Source organism: Aricia agestis, chromosome 4 (assembly GCF_905147365.1).
Source record: "Aricia agestis chromosome 4, ilAriAges1.1, whole genome shotgun sequence".
NCBI lineage: Eukaryota > Metazoa > Arthropoda > Insecta > Lepidoptera > Lycaenidae > Aricia > Aricia agestis.
In genome coordinates, this window is record NC_056409.1 from 17,912,086 (window position 1) to 17,928,808 (window position 16,723).

General features: G+C 38.9%; 1 protein-coding gene across 1 annotated transcript in view; it reads right to left on the bottom strand.

The window, feature by feature from the left end:
• Positions 1-2,308: 2,308 nt before the first annotated feature.
• The window catches only part of LOC121726012 (venom carboxylesterase-6), a 68,220-nt gene continuing 53,805 nt past the window's right edge, over positions 2,309-16,723 (bottom strand). Inside the window, exons 10-11 of the mRNA XM_042113228.1 lie at positions 2,902-3,185; positions 2,309-2,562 (exon numbers count right to left, since the gene is read on the bottom strand). Coding sequence (XP_041969162.1) covers positions 2,385-2,562; positions 2,902-3,185 — 462 coding nt within the window. The 3' untranslated portion in view covers positions 2,309-2,384. The remainder of the gene's footprint in view (positions 2,563-2,901; positions 3,186-16,723) is intronic.

Sequence of the window (16,723 nt, forward strand, 5' to 3'; positions counted from 1 at the left end):
GAATATTCGTATTTTACGCGATTTTCGAATTCTACGCGAGCGAAGCCGCGGGCAAAAGCTAGTATAAGATATAATATAGAAGAATGAAGAGAAAAAAAAAATAATATAAATAAGTCTATGATAATAATATAGATATTACCTAGATAATAATAGATACTAGAGTCTAGACAGAATCGTATTGACAGCAATATCTACTAAGTAATTTTTTTGCGCTGTATTGTTCAGCGATAAAGCGCAAAAGTAAATTTTAGTATTGCTCATCGTTGTAATTGCAGGTACTAACGAGCCCTCGACTCCATCAAATCTTCATTTAGGTTGAACAATGACATTCTTATTTTATCTTTTAATTGCTAACTGCGTCAAGCTTCTATACGTAGGTATGTACTCATTAATTCAGCCACAACTAGTCTGGTACAAGACGTGCGTTTAACCTAGTCTTAGTTTTCACTATACATATAACTTATAAGGTTTCCGATTGTCTGACTAGACTACCATGCATAGGTTATTATAGGAAACGAAGAGTGCAATTTTACAATTTAAGTTTAATCGAAAATCAACAACAATAACAACACACTAATCTCTTGTAGGTACTAGGTAGGTACTATCAAGTTACTATCTTTTGATTTCGAGATAAGAAAATTCTGCAGAGTTAGGTTCTATTAGCGTAACTCCATTAATTTGCAACAAAAGGCCTAGAAAGGGTTAAATATCATTGAGAAAATGAGCATTTCATTAAATATTTTTATTGAACAACAAAATCGTAGCAACTACTACGGGGTTACAGCTATTTACAACACTAAGTAGGTATATATTATATTATAATATTATATTTACACAATACATTAAGTACTTATACGTATCTATTCTGCATGACTGGTGAGACATTTGCAATACTTAAGGAGTGTACTCGGTACTCAATTCTCATTATAATTATGTAATGAAATTAGGTAAGTACTTAATTTTTTACCAAATTTCCCTTTAAATAAATGAATCATGGATCCTGATTCCTGAGTGAATTCCGCGGCTAGGCAAGTAGGCATACTATGCGGCCGGCGCGGCGGGGCGGCGTGCGCCAAAGAAACACCGCTCCGCTACCCTTCCAGCGCGCGGTGTCTTAACTTTAAGCTACATAATATAATAACTATAAATTATTATAATAACCAAATATCACGTCGTCGAGTATTGAAAATGTCTCACCAGTCATGTGTATAAATTTTATTCTATTTTGTTTAAGTTTAAAACAAATAACAGAGGAATAAAGCATTGCTGGATTTTCCATTGAGTACCTTTCCAAAGAGTAATCGCATTTTGCTGAAATCAGTCATGTTTATAAGCCTATTAAATATTAAAATAGAAAAATAATTGGCCAAGTGCGAGTCGGACTCGCGCACGAAGGGTTCCGTACCGTTATAAAGAAAAAATAGGCCAAAAATTGTGTTTTTTATGGGAGCCCCCTTAATTATTTATTTTATTTAAATATTATTATGAATTATTAAAGTACACATATATTTAAGGCCTTTGTGAAAATTTCAAGTGCCTACCTCTTATCATTATTGACAGCGAGCAAAAAAGGCCAAAAAATCACGTTTGTTGTATGGGAGCCCCCCTTAATTATTAATATTATTTTGTTTTTAGTATTAGTTGTTATAGTGGCAACAGATATACACAATCTGTGAAAATTTCAAAAGTCTAGCTATAGCGGTTCTTGAGATACAGCCTGGCGACAGACAGACAGACAGACAGACAGACAGACAGACAGACAGACAGACAGACAGACAGACAGACAGACAGACAGACAGACAGACAGACAGACGGACAGACAAGAAGTCTTAGTAATAGGGTCCCGTTTTTACCCTTTGGGTACAGAACCCTAATAAAAAGCCTTATTACACCCTCTTACTACAAAACGTAATATTAAGATATTACAGGTTTCATTTTCATTTTTCATACGAAATGAATACTTATCAAAATTCATTTGTAATAATTTATCTGTTTAAATTGGTCAAAAATAAGAAATCGTTCTATGAGGATCATTTCGATTTACGAGGCAGGCTTTTCCGTTCGCTTTATATTTAAAAATCTATGTTTTAATACAACTCAGGTAAAATTAACTTATAGAATCAATACGATAACGGCAAAACCACCTAAGCACTACACATTAAATAGCTTAACTTGTGCCAGGTTTCTAAGGTTTTTTGACAGGAGTTTATTATATTATGTATATACCTATATTTTCAGCTCGTTGTTGATTGGTTAATTTTTAGACGCTAGCTAATCAAAGGCCATACACAGAAATGAATAGATAAATTTCTGTCAAATTAACTCAGAAACTATGCATTAAACTTTCAAACGGACGAACTGTATGGCGTCCAATCTTGCGAAGTTCACGCGGGTCCGTAGTTGTCGTAGAGCCAATCCCAGAAGCGCGTTCTAGCGGGCTCGGGGTCGGTGCGCATCGTGAAGTTGCCGTCGATGTCGAGGTAGGTCACGTGGTGAGTGTCGTTCACCGGCGCCCACTTGAAATCCACCACGGACTCGTAGTCGATGGGGGGTGTTGGGTTCCTGGGCATTAGGAAACTTATTTAATGAATTGGAAAGTGGCAGTTACGATGGTCACGAATCGCGAATCGTGATATACCTAAATATATACCGAAGATAAGATTTTATTTCCACCGATAAGCTATCGGAGTCCCTCAAAAGCAAAGCAAAGAAAGTCTGCGAGTGTCTGATAAGGCCGATGATGATCTAACAATTATTATGTTTTATGGGATTACATTACTCCATGAAACTTAGAAATTTTCAGAACTCAAGACGTACAATAAGGGAGAAAATCGTGGAGGAAACCTCCACGTTCACCCGTTAATCAGTACTAATCTAACTATAGTGCGGGCTGCGACTTACCCAGTTTTGGCGAAGTTGGTCCACATCTGCACCATTTTTCTCGACACGTCCAACTCGGTCGAGTCCTCATCGAGACGATAGTTCAGTCTCGAGAAGTAGAAGAGGTAGCCCATCTCGTCCCCGTGGCAGACGCCGGGGTGGTTGATGCCCAGCATGCGCTTGAACAGGCCCAGCGCGCCGTCGAACGCGAACCGGTAGAAGTAGGTGGGACTGGTCCGGTTGGACTGCGCGTACAACCGCACCGTCTCCAGCGACGGCCGCAGGAACATTATGTCCGTGAACATCTGTAACAGTTGCAAACTTGGGTCAATGAATAAGTGATAACTGATAAGCAGACCAAGACATTCAATGGTTTTGGTATTTCTAGTACAATTTTGATATTGGTTTCGGTCAAATCTGCCTGTTCTGGTCTCGGTCTTGGTTTTTCTAGTTTTGAGATCAGGGATAGTCTTGGTCCCGGCATTGCTTTTTTGCAAGACCAAGACTGCAAGACCAATTTTAAGATGCTGCGTTTCATGATACATTGAAGGTTCAACGAATATTTTACATTCTCAGTATTTCACAATAGATCTTTATTACATAAAACCGACTTCTAAGGCAAAAACAATAATAACATCCTTATAATATGAACTAAAAAGTATTAAATAATTTTTCCTATCTAATAGTGCCTTTTTCCGTATTCGGCTTAAACTCAACTAGGTATTTCTGTACTCAATCTTCATCATTTTGAAGTCGGTACCAGATATAGCTGAATCTTCAGTCTGCCAGAATATTTGAAACTTTTGTAACTGGCACCGACTTCAAATTATGAAGATTGAGTTCAGAAATACCTAGTTGAGTTTAAGCCGAATACGGAAAAAGGCACTATTAGATAGGAAAAATTATTTAATACTTTTTAGTTCATATTATAAGGATGTTATTATTGTTTTTGCCTTAGAAGTCGGTTTTAATTTTTTGTTAAAAATAATAATTTCACTCTTTTTAGTTACCTAGTAAATTATCGCGTACTATACGTAGAATAATTAATACACCTGTATATTATTCTACGTATCTTATTACAAGCTCACCGGTGAGCGAGACACAATAGAATAACAATAGATTTCCAAGAATCCACGATCGAAGGATTAATAGGAGTAAGTATATCAGTAAAACCGTTTCGGAGGAGTAAGGTAACTAACATTGTGACACGAGAATTTTAAATAATTTATGAAGATAAGAAGATGTACTTATTTATTCTATTAAATATTAATATTATAAGGCACTTATTTAAAGGGGCAGTTATAAATTGCAGTTTTGGTAAGTTAAAAATTATAAATGGCACGTGTAATAACTAGTTTAGCAGTTAAAACTAAGAAGTAAAGTAAACAAATATGAGTTGTAAAAAATAATGAAATGGATCATTGAAAACATTATTGAACAGTAAAATAATTAAATGAGCGGTAAAAATTAATTAATGAGCGCTTACGTGCAGTGGGCAGTAACAAATCGGAAATTGTCAGTAAGAAATCTCATTCTAAGCAGTTTTTTAAACAATGAGGTGGTAAAATATAATAAAATCAGCCAAGTGCGAGTCGAACTCGCCCATGGAGGGTTCCGTACCGTTATAAAGCGAAAGTAAGACGGTCGCCGGCTGCTGCCGCAGCACGCTCGCTGCGCTCGCTCGGCTCCCTCTGTGTTGTGGTCTAAGTTCTAACCTAACCTAACCTACTCTTGGACTTTCTGGATTGTGTTTGTTTTTGTTTTGGTGGGGGGCTGCGCCCCCCGAACCCCCCTTTCGAGGCGGCTGCCCCCCCCGCCGTCCCCCCGCTACGGTATCCGTGGTTAGGCTGCGTCCCCATCAGACACGGCGCGGCGCCGGCACCGTGTTACGGCACGACGCCGCCATCGTGATACGGTACGGTGCGTCCCTATTCAGTCGATATTTGCGCTCGAACGAGAGTGCTTGTCTGGATAATGGATATGGATCGCGAAAAAATTATTCTCTTGTTTTTGTATTTAACTATCAGGTAATGGTGGCTTCTCACGGCACGTGATATCACAAGCCGCGCCGCACCGAGCCAATTTTTGCTATTTTTTAACCGACTTCAAAAAAAGGAGGTTATCAATTCGGCCCTATTCCATCAATATTTAGCTGTTGGCGCGCTCGAACATGCTTATTTGGATATGGATCACGAATAATGAAATATTTTTTGAAGTCGGTTAAAAAGAAACCGAGGAAATTTTATCTATTATTTATTATAGATAAAATTTCCTCGGTATACATGACAATATTTGCATTACGCGACATTGATATGTATTTTCATATGCCTCGTTTAAGTTTGGACACAAATTTTGTTCGGAAGTTTCACCAGAATAGGGGCGCGCGGTGCACCGTACACGGCATCGTGTCACGGTGCGGCGCCGTACCGTATCACGGTGGCGGTGTCGTGCCGTAACACGGTGCCGGCGCCGCGCCGTGTCTGATGGGGACGCAGCCTTAAGTAGGCCTTCTGTTAAGTCGTTATCGAACCGCTCATTCCATCATTTTTATCTCTCATTCAGTTATTGGACTGCTCAATTATTGTTACTGTCCATGTTTTACAGTCGCAATAATTAATCAACCGCCATAAAATTAAATAACTGCTCAATATTTTTTAAACTGATTATAATAACATCTCAAATATTTAAATAACTGCTCAAAAAATTAGATCCCATATTATAACAAACGTACTTACTACTTATCCTAAAACGTGTATAAACTACATAATAGAACAAAAGTTCTGATAAGATTTTAATAGTCTAATTCAGCAACTCCGCAGAGTACTTATATTGTACAAGCTACTCTAATTTAACGAAATTATAAATAGATTCTTTTAAACACATTAACTTATAAGTAGGGAATTATATCGTAAAAGAAACACAAGCACGAATATTTGTTCGTAATTTATTTATTTGGCAACTACTTTGCTACACATCCACCAATAGGAGGGTGAATTTGTGTACGAATTCGGACATCTACCGGTCCCTAGCACTTGTAAGTTGTATGACTCGAGCGATCTTTACACGAAATATTTCGAGTGTGACCTTTTGAGAATACACAAACTATTAGCAACAAATTATATCGTGCAGGAAACCGGTCTCGAACGCTTCAACTCCAAAGCGGCCACATGTGGTGTACGAATTCGGACATCTATTATAACCGGTCCCACTCGTTCGACTCGAGCGATCTTTGCACGAAATATTTCTAATGTGAAGTTTTGAGAATAAAGTAAACTGCGTTATTTTATTCTCTTAATTTAATTAGTAACATGCCTGTCTCAATTAAATAATTATACACTTTCCTTGCACTTATTCCACTTTATTATAAGATATTTATTACAAAAATGTTAAATACACGACCGGCTTTGAAAAAATATACACCTGATGATGATTTTTTCAAAACCGGTCGTGTATTTAACAATTTTGTAATAAATATCTTAAAATAAAGTGGAATAAGTGCAAGGAAAGTGTATAAATATTTAATTGAGAGATCTGAGATACAAGTAACATTAATTATTTAATTAATGTTACTTCATACTTGTATTATCGAAGCAGCTTACTTCTCAGAAGTAATGTCATTGTCTCAGAAGTCATGTCATGTGTGCCTTACGCTCTGGAGTTAAGGCTGAATTTGTTATGTTAAATTTTGGTGACATTGGTGACCGTGACGTGGTAATGATGATGATGATGATGAATGTAATTTGTATAGTAGAATATGCTTTCAGTTCTTAAAACAGCGCCTAAACCCCCAAACTTGTATTTACAAGGAATTCGGAGTTCTCTTAGTATCTTCGGAACTATAGTATACCTCGGTGCAAAATCTTGCGTTTTGGTAGCATATGCTTAAGATGCTTCTTATAAAACCAAAATCACCATATGTTTCCATATAAATTCCGAGGAGTTCCCTCGATTACTCATGGATCCCATCATCAGGTCACCACTTTTGTGAACATGGTACCAGAGTAGACAGAATGATATGTCTATTGTGATGGTACCAAATTGGAATGAAACCTAATACAACAAACAAAAATTTCGAAAATCGGTTCACAAACGGCGGAGTAATCGTTGAACATATAAAAATAAAAAAATATCCACAGCCGAATATATAACCTCCTCGTTTTTTGGAAGTCGGTTAATAAAATATAGTAAGTGTCCATAAAGCGGCGCGGCGTGGAGAGATATTTTTTTTAAGACATGAAAGTATTGTTTAGTATCCGAGGAAGGATGGAAAAAGGTTAACAAACCCTGTTTTTAACCCCCGACAAAAAGGAGGGGTGTTATAAGTTTGACGTGTCTGTCTGTCGGTCTGTCTGTCTGTCTGTCTGTCTGTCTGTCTGTCTGTGGCATCGTAGCATCCAAACGGGTGGACCGATTTTGATCTAGTTTTTTTGTTTGAAAGCTAACTTAATTGAGAGTGTTCTTAGCTATAATTCATCATCATCAGCCTGCTCCGTGCTGAAAAATCGCGGTTCATCTGGTTCGTGAAGGGCCGATTAGCAACTTGCAGTCGTTTGGTGGGCTTTATTGCATTCTAGTTCGTGACATTTATGAATATTTACACATTGATGGTGTGGGATACATTTCAGATGTCGTATATATACTGACGCGCTCAGAAAACTTCGATAGTGCGATGCAGGAATGTTAGGCGAATTGTAGGTACCGCCACAATGGAAAGTTGAGCTGGTGCTGCAGCATCACCTGGTAATCAATAGGATACCCAACTCCTCACCAACTTAGAGCAATGGTTTCGTGTTTGGGCTCATTTTAATTGCGACAACTAGTAAGACGTAGATAACCAATAAATTTTTGCATGCGGCTGCTGCAGCATCACCTGGATTCTATAGGAGCTGAGCTCCATATGAACCCAAAGTGGAGGTTTCATGTTTGGACTCATCCAAAAGGACATTCCTAGATGGTATTCATTGGGATATAATGTGATCCTGTTGATAGGAATTATTCTGCACTATAACCAACACAAGTTTAAAAAGCATGAAATAAAATAAAATTAAGAAATTTAAAAAAGCCCCCGCCAAACAACTTTAAAAAGTAATGAAATAATATATTTCTTTACTTTAAGTTTAAATAATGCCTAAGTGTAAACTGTAAAGTGATATTTTAGTCCATAATTGTTGTCAAGGTGTGTCGGGGACCGCTAATGTAGATGTTTGATTTCACATAACATTATAGTTTAAGGGTCAGTTTTCAGCTAACCAAATCGAGACAATCAGTGACATATGTGGCGATACAAAATGCAAAATACACTGTTGGCGGTCCCCCGACACACCGTGACAACAATTATGGACTAAAATATCACTTTTCACTTAGGAATTATTTAAACTTAAAGTAAAGAAATATATTATTTCATTACTTTTTAAAGTTGTTTGGCGGGGGTTTTTTTAAATTTCTTAATAGGCTATATATAGGTACAGTATTACATAAGTATACCTTTATAATATTCACATGCTACGAATATGAAGTGTATAGCATAACAATAGTTAGGGAGGCGAGGTAGCTAAATGGCGTAATTCAACGGCGCCGTCGATACCTACCAAAATCGAAAGATAAAATAATTTCGAAAAGAAAAGCTCGTATGGTAAAAACCATTTTAGCGGTGGGATTGGCGTGTACGGTTTTTCAAAAATGTAAAAAAAAAAAACAGTTACTTGGGCATTCTCGAGCGCGTCAGATATATTTATACTACGTATGCCCCAAGTGCCTCTGATAACATCGGTATACTAATCTGTCGGTTTGCGTGGTGGGGGTAGGCATATAAAGTAGTCAAAAATGCAAAAAAAAAAATTACTCGAGCGCGTCAGATTTTCGGAAGGGGTGTTAAACTAGGGTAGGCCCCAAGGAAGCTCCCTTTAAAAAAACTGAATTTCGGCGTGACGATGAGTTACGATGAATTTTTGAAAATGCAAAAAAAAAAGGTTCTTTTGGAAAACTCGAGCGCGTCAGATTTTCATAGGGGAGGTTTATCTCGGTATCCTGAAAGCATATTTTCTTAATCTGACAAAAATGTTGGTGGGTTCTCTTACTCTGACCGGAAAGGTTTTTTTGGTTTCTTTTTTTCCTTTCTTTCTCCTTGATCTCAGTCTGTATTACATGTTTATGGCAAATTCCTCTTTTTTGCTCCAATTCTTCACTTCGTTTTGCTTTCGGTACGTCCAAAAAACAATTTGAAGATCAACAGGCTATTGAATAATATACATACATGAAACTGTACATGTTAATAATACAGATACGCGTAACTTTTTTCGAGTCCACGAAAATTGTCGAGAAGCTTTAGAAAAAAAAAATTGAGATATAACAAAAGTCACATAATTTAATCATCGTTATTTCATATCAATTTTTTAACACCCTCAGTTTTCGAGATATATACTCAAAAAACCGGGAGTTTGAGTTTTTATAATGCTTCAAGTCAAAAAGTTTTAACTTTGGACAAAAATGTAAAGAGACCTTTTTTGTGTAAAATAAAATTACCTTTTTTGTTTATTTAAACTTTTTTTTTGTAAAATGTATCGTTCGCGACTTAAAAGGCCCATTCACGGCAGGACTGTCTTGCAGGCCTGCACGGCAGCCTGCAACACCGAGCAGGACGCGACCTGAGTCCTACACAAAGTGTGCAAGCTCCGCCCACCACTTGCAGTCCGCCGCAAAGGACCGTGAATGTGGTTGTGGGATGTTTGCAGGCCTAAATTTTGACATTTTGTTTTCTTAATATGGCACTTCGGCTAGTATGGCACTTCGGCGGAGTATATTATGGCGGGAAAACAATATTTTATAATACAATAATTTTCAGCATCGTTTTTCTATATTATCAGGTCTAAAAGTCTAGTCAAAGTCTAAGTAAAAGTCAATACAGTCAGGAAGTCAAGTCGGTCGATTCAGTAAAGTGGTAGACGCTTTACTGAAACTTTCGATGGAGTTTTGGAGGGAACACAAAATAGCACGTTTCTGGATATTGCATCTCTTTCCCACACTTGTGCACGCTAACGAATATCTAATGGTTAACATCCTACCAATATTACACATTAAAAACCCAGTAAGCACAATTTAAGAAAATAATACAAAAACACAACATCACTCTTTCCCATTCCCGAAAAAACTCCTTGTTGACACTTGACAGCAAAGATAATAATATTATTAATTTACTAGCGACTCGCTCCGGCTTCGCATGGGTATAAAATATATAGCCACTGAAAAAATAATTAAAATTGAATTAGCAGTTTTGATTTATATTCATTATCGAATTGAGATGAAGTGAAATGCAGATGAAACGAATGCAGGCCACGGGTAGTAGCCCGTGGCCTGCATTCAGTACCGTCGCAAAAGCTACGTCTCGCAATTTTTAAATACAGTTCGACAAGGCTTTATATGAACGTGGCGAGAAAAGGAACTAAACGTTTCTATCATAATGCTTTACTTAATCTATGATGCTATCATACAAAAACGTTATTTTTGACATGTGTTTGACAGTTCTCTTTTATCAGCAGGTCAATGTCACCCACGTTCATTTAAAGCCTTGTCGAGCTGTATGGCCTGTATGTAATATTATCTTCGAAAATATGTATTCATTTAAATCATATGCTGTAAAGGGCCATATAGATCTATATTAAATCAATAATATATTTAACCCTTTCACGCTCAAGGGAAACATTTTTCCCTTCTATAAAATTCGTAATTGATTACTCAGTTATCACCAAATCGATATTTTTTTCATTGGATCTCAAAATAGGACGTATGCAGAAGGCTGTGAATGTGTATTTGAACTCCCAAAAAAAAAGAAAGCTGTCAAACTTTTTGCGCCAAAACTAAAACATTCGCGGGCTGTACTCTGCATTTCTTCAAAGTTTTTTAGACTAGTTATAATAAAATTGCTGTGTTATTTCACCTGTTTTATGTTATTTGGTAAGTATAATTTTATGTAATAATGAAGTAAACTGAATAAAATTAGCGAAAGTACCTAAAAATTACAAATTACATAAAGGGAAACATTATTCCCTGTGGTCTATAACGGGTATACTTATTGAACTATTAATTTTAGGGTACCATATAATATTGTATTGTTTTCGGGTAGTTTTATGTCATTTTCTTCTATATAATGTTTTACAGAAATGGCTAGAAGAGGGTGCCGAGAATTCTACATAGGAGAGGACGAGATATGGCAGCAGACAATAGTGATGGCGAAGACGAGTTGCCATTAGATGAAGAAGACCAGCAGTTCATAACTCAGGATATAGAAAATGGAACCAGTGTAGTTGAAATAGAAGATTTCGATCAAGAAACTCGTTACCTTCCAGTTCAGCTACTTCAGAGACTATTCCTATTTTTGGCTGGAGAACGAACTCATACGTACCTCATACATTTTATGAAAGTGAGTATGATTTTGGGCGTATAAATATATTGTCTGACCGGCATGATATGTTGTTACCAATGGATATTTTCATGGAAGTAACACAACTTGATCAGTTAGTATCTGATATTATAGTAAAAGAACGTATCAGATACGCACAACAGGACGGAAGATCTTTTACTGTTGGCTTGGACGAAATGAAGGCGTTTTTGGGGATGAGTTATGTTATGGGTTACCATGTTTTGCCTACATTTAGATGTTACCTACTGGTAGACTGATGAAGAACTCACAATATGCAAAAGGCTGAGAAGATGAAGCGTTGTGTCAATTGTGCGAAAAAGCGCATAGAAAATAGGACATAATATAATGAATATGCCATGTGCCATGTCCACTTGTGCTTTACAAGTAAGCGAAATTGTTTCGCAGAATATCATAATTAACTCTTTTACATTACTTTTATATCTCTTTTTATTATTATTATTTGTGTCACAAAGCAATAAATAAAATAAGTATCAAATAATTCTCACTGTTCGTTTATTTACCCTTATGGCCCACAGGGAAAATATTCCCCACGAAATTACAGCAAATGTATACACACTGCTTTGTTTTTTTATCGATATTCCCTTACATTACACCCAAAATTGCTAAAATATTGTATTGCATTATAATATTTCATATTGGATACCTTATGGCCCTGTAAGGGTTACTTAAAGTGTTTAATTGAATAAGGATTAATGCCGTATTAGTTAAAATTGCTTCAAAAATTACCCATTATTTGCCGTTAAAAGTAAATCACAAAAAACTGTTATTGTGGGATATCCTACGAATAATAAAAACTCTTAGGAAATCGTAACTCCCATACTATTACCGTTTTAAATTTGGTTCCTTTTGATCTGTCATGTAATGTTAGCCTAGTACCGCTCAAGGTCACCTAAATATTGCAAATTTATTGAAATGTGTACCTAAGGACCCTAAGGTACACTTTTTTGACAAGTATTGTGGAGCATGTTTTTTGACGGAGTTACTTTTCCTTAGTTTTTATTATTCGTAGGGGATATCCATAAGAGACAGACATATACCTACCATCGCGGAGTTTTCTGTAGACCTTTTTAATATGTACAATACTTGGTACATTATTTTGATAAAGCTCGTAGGGTTCAGCCTGCGTTTGCAATGTAAGCGGAAAAAATGTAATTATTTACGACATCACGTCATTAGAAACCCCAACAATAACAGTATTTCTCCGCTATTTAATGAATGTTATTATACTTATAAACCTTCCTCTTGAATCACTAAGGCTCCCTGAAAATACTTGCATAGGACTTCAATCTGTATATGTATGGAAATAATAAGGAGCAAAATCATGTAAATAAATAAATACTTTAACTAATTTAATGCGGATGACGCGGCAGCCGTGTCATATATGTTTTTAACATGTGGCGTATGACACGTGAGCTGTGTCATTAAAAAAAACGATTGTTTCTCCCTCAAATTACACTTAAGAAAGGTTCTACTCTGAACAAAACCATCTAAATATTCCACGTAGAGCATGCCTATATGCTTCGTTTCGTTACGTATTCGTACTTAGAAGCCCTGATATTGATTTTTGCAAGTTTAGAGGACCGGTTGGTCTCTCTAAGAGTTCACTAGAGGTCGGAGGAGTAAAGAGTAAAACTCGATTTACTGTGGTGAACTGAAGTGATTTATTTACAAAAATGTGCTGCTTATATACAAAAAAATGAGATAATTATTATTATTAAAAAATGTACACGAAGTTAAAAGGTTGATTTTCATTGGCTATTACAATTAGAAAGAGATGTACAGAAAGGGACAAAAATATTTACAGAAACATGAAAGGGAAAAAAATCGAATAGGAAATATTTACAAGGTAATTATGATTGCCGCGCGGGAAACTGGACGCACCGCGGCTCGCGGCGCTGGCATCGCCCGAGTATAAATATGGGCTCTCGCGGGCCGCGAATTCAGTCCGCGCGCGCATTCCTTACCGACGACGTCTCGCTGCCGGTCGACGCCGTGCCGGTAATAATTGTAGTGCCGCCATTTTGTGAAGATGGAAGCTCTGCAAACGCCATGAAGACCGTAGCCACGCTGCGAAGATCCCTCGCTCGACGTAACCTCGATGTGAAGACGCGTAGTGTTGTTGTGAAGAATTCTTATTAGAAAAATGCCTTTTTCAAGGCCGGTTCATGTCCGGTATTAATACACGGACAGTTTCTCTCGTCATTGCGAACGTACGTTCTTTGCAGAGCGATTTTCTTCTGTGTTTCAACTTCTATAACGAACGTATACAAAGACGGCGTGCGTTCTTTTCAGAGCGCGTTGTTTTCTTTGTTTCATCGGCGAACGAACGTAGGTACTGCTACAGTGCTCCCCCTCAAGCGAAGCGTACCGGCAGTCTGATGACACGGCCTGTTCTTGTTGTCTTCTGTGCTGGACTTGCTGGTAACTTCTGCTTGATCGGTGTTGCACTTGGTAATGGTTGTGAGGTAACAGGTAAAGGTAATGAGGTAACGGGTAAGGGTAATGAGGTATTTTGAGGTAAATTATTGGTATGTGAAGGTAAGGTAACAGGTAAATTGGTATTAGGTAAGTTGAGAATTACCGGTGACTGTTGTACATTGCTCGTTGACTCGCCGAGGTAATCTTCACTCAGTATGTAGGCGGGCTTCAAACGATCGATGGATACTGTTGCTGTGCGATCGGGTAGTTGTATTACGAAGTATTTTTCTTCTCGTCGGAGAACTTTGTACGGCCCGTCGTACGGTGTTTGAAGTGGTTTCCTTACGGCGTCGTTACGTAAAAATACGTATTCGCACGTAAGTAGATCACGATGTATGAAGATGTTGCGTTGATTACCGTGGCGCTGTACATTGTTTTTCGGCTTGAGAGAGTTGATGTTTTTTCGTAGTTGCTCGATGTAGGTATGATCTAAGCTCGATGATGATGATGATTCGAAGAAGTCGGCCGGTAATCGTAAGTTACGACCGTAGGTTAATTCGGCGGCGCTGACTCCGGTGTCCTCTCGTATGGCGGCGCGTAGTCCGAGTAAAACTGTAGGTAGCTCGTCGATCCACGATGTATTACTGTTGATGAGTCTTGTTTTCAGTGAATTCTTGAGACTTCTATGCCAGCGTTCGATCATGCCGTTAGATTGCGGGTGGTACGGCGTTGTACGGGTTTTTTCTATTCCCATACATCGAGTTAGGTTGACGAACAGCTGACTCTCGAACTGGCGTCCTTGATCGGTTGTTATTGTAGTCGGACACCCGAATCTCGCTATCCATTGTTCGTAGAATACTCTTGCGACGGTTTCGGCGGTGATGTCGGTGAGCGGTACAGCTTCAGGCCATTTGGTCGAGCGATCGATCATAGTAAGTAGGTATCTATGACCACTCGCTGTTGTAGGCAGCGGACCGATGATGTCGGTGTGTGTATGTTGAAAGCGGTCGACTTGTGGGAATGTCGACACGGCGCTCGATGTATGTCGTTGTATTTTGCTTCGCTGACATTGTATGCAGGTTTTTGTCCACTCGCTAATGTCGGAGTTCATTGACGGCCAGAAGAATTTTTGCGCGATGAGTTTTCTTGATGCTTTTGTTCCAGGATGACTTATGTTATGAATGGAATCAAACACGGCGCGTCGAAAGTCTTGCGGAATGTACGGCCGAACGTGTTTTGTTGAAGTTTCGCATACAATCTTGATATCGGAGTTAGGTAGCGTAGTTGTTTTGAAACTTAAGTTTTCTTGGCTGTAGAGTGTAGGTAGCGTGCTATCTCGCTCTTGCGCGCGAGATAACTCTTCGTAATTTACAGCTGACGGCGTGTTGATTGTTTCGATGCGGCTGAATGTATCGGCGACTATGTTGTCTTTTCCGCTGATATGACGAATGTCGTGCGTGAATTCGGAGATAAAAAGTAGTTGTCGGGTTCTTCTCGGAGTTTCCGATGTCGATGATTTCTTCTGTAAGGCGAATGTCAATGGCTTGTGGTCGGTGAAGATAATGAGTTCTCGGCCTTCGAATATTTTTCTGAAGTATTTTACTGACATGTAGATAGCTTGAAGTTCGCGATCGTAGGTGCTGTACTTCGTTTGCGCTGTTGTAAATTTCTTCGAGAAGTAGCCGAGTGGTTGCCATTTGTTATTGTTGAATTGTTGTATTACAGCTCCCGCTGCGGTGTCCGAGGCGTCGGAGAAAATAGCGATCGGTGCTTTGTGATTCGGGTGGGCGAGCAAAACAGCGTTTTTGATGCTATTTTTGCATGCCGTGAATGCTTCTTTTGATGTCTCGTTCCACTCGATCGGTGTCTTGTCTCGCTTTTTCGCATTATGTAGGTATGCGTGTAGCGGGGCTTGAATAGTGGCGGCGTTCGGTATGCTGTCTCGGTAGAAATTTAGCATACCGAGGAAACGTCGCAATTCTTCTATGTTTTTTGGTAATGGGAATTCTTCTATTGCTTGTAGTTTGTCTTGTGGCGGCTTGATTCCGTCGCTGTTTACGGTGAAGCCGAGGAATTTAACTTCTTGCTTGCCGAGTACACATTTAGCTGGGTTGATTGTGATTCCGTTTTCTTCTAGGCGTTGAAGAACACACCGCAGATGTTGGCGATGTTCTTCTTCGCTGCAGGATGCGATCAACAAGTCGTCGATGAATGAGAAGACGAAGTCGTAGCCTTGCAGTATTTCGTGTATAAAACGTTGAAATGTCTGGCCTGCGTTCCTAAGGCCGGGACACATTCTCGGGAATTCGAATAAACCGAATGGTGTGATGATTGCTGTCTTCTCTATATCCTCTTCATGGACTGGTAATTGCTGGTAGGCTCGGTTTAAGTCGATCGTCGAGAAAATAGTTTTTCCGGCGAGTTGAAAGGTGAAGTCTCGCAGTCGGGGAATAGGGTAGCGGTCGGGCTTCGTTACTGCGTTTAGTCGTCGGTAGTCGCCGCACACCCTTATGTCGCCGTTCTTCTTTGGTACGACGTGAAGCGGAGAAGACCAGGCGCTCTTGCTGGGACGACAGAGACCTTGTTGCATCATATTTTCGAATTCTTTTTTCACTTGGTTGTAGCGATGCGGTTGTAGCGGTCGGGCGCGACAATGTAGTGGTGGCCCAGACGTCTCGATGAAATGTTTGACGCTGTGTTTCGGTGTAATATTCATCGCTGTCAATCTCGTGATGCCGGGGAAGTCTTCTAGTATATCGTGGTACGCCTGCGTGCTGTCGACACTACGGACAGTAGGTACGTCTGTGTAGCGTCCGGGAGCGTTAATATGTAGACTGGTTCTCCCGTCGATGAGTCTTCTATTTTTCAAGTCGACGATGAGTTCGTGATGTTGCAGGAAGTCGGCACCGAGGATTGGCTTCGAGACTGCGGCGACGATGAACTTCCATTTGTATGGTCGGCGAAGTCCGATGTTGAGTTCTAATGTCT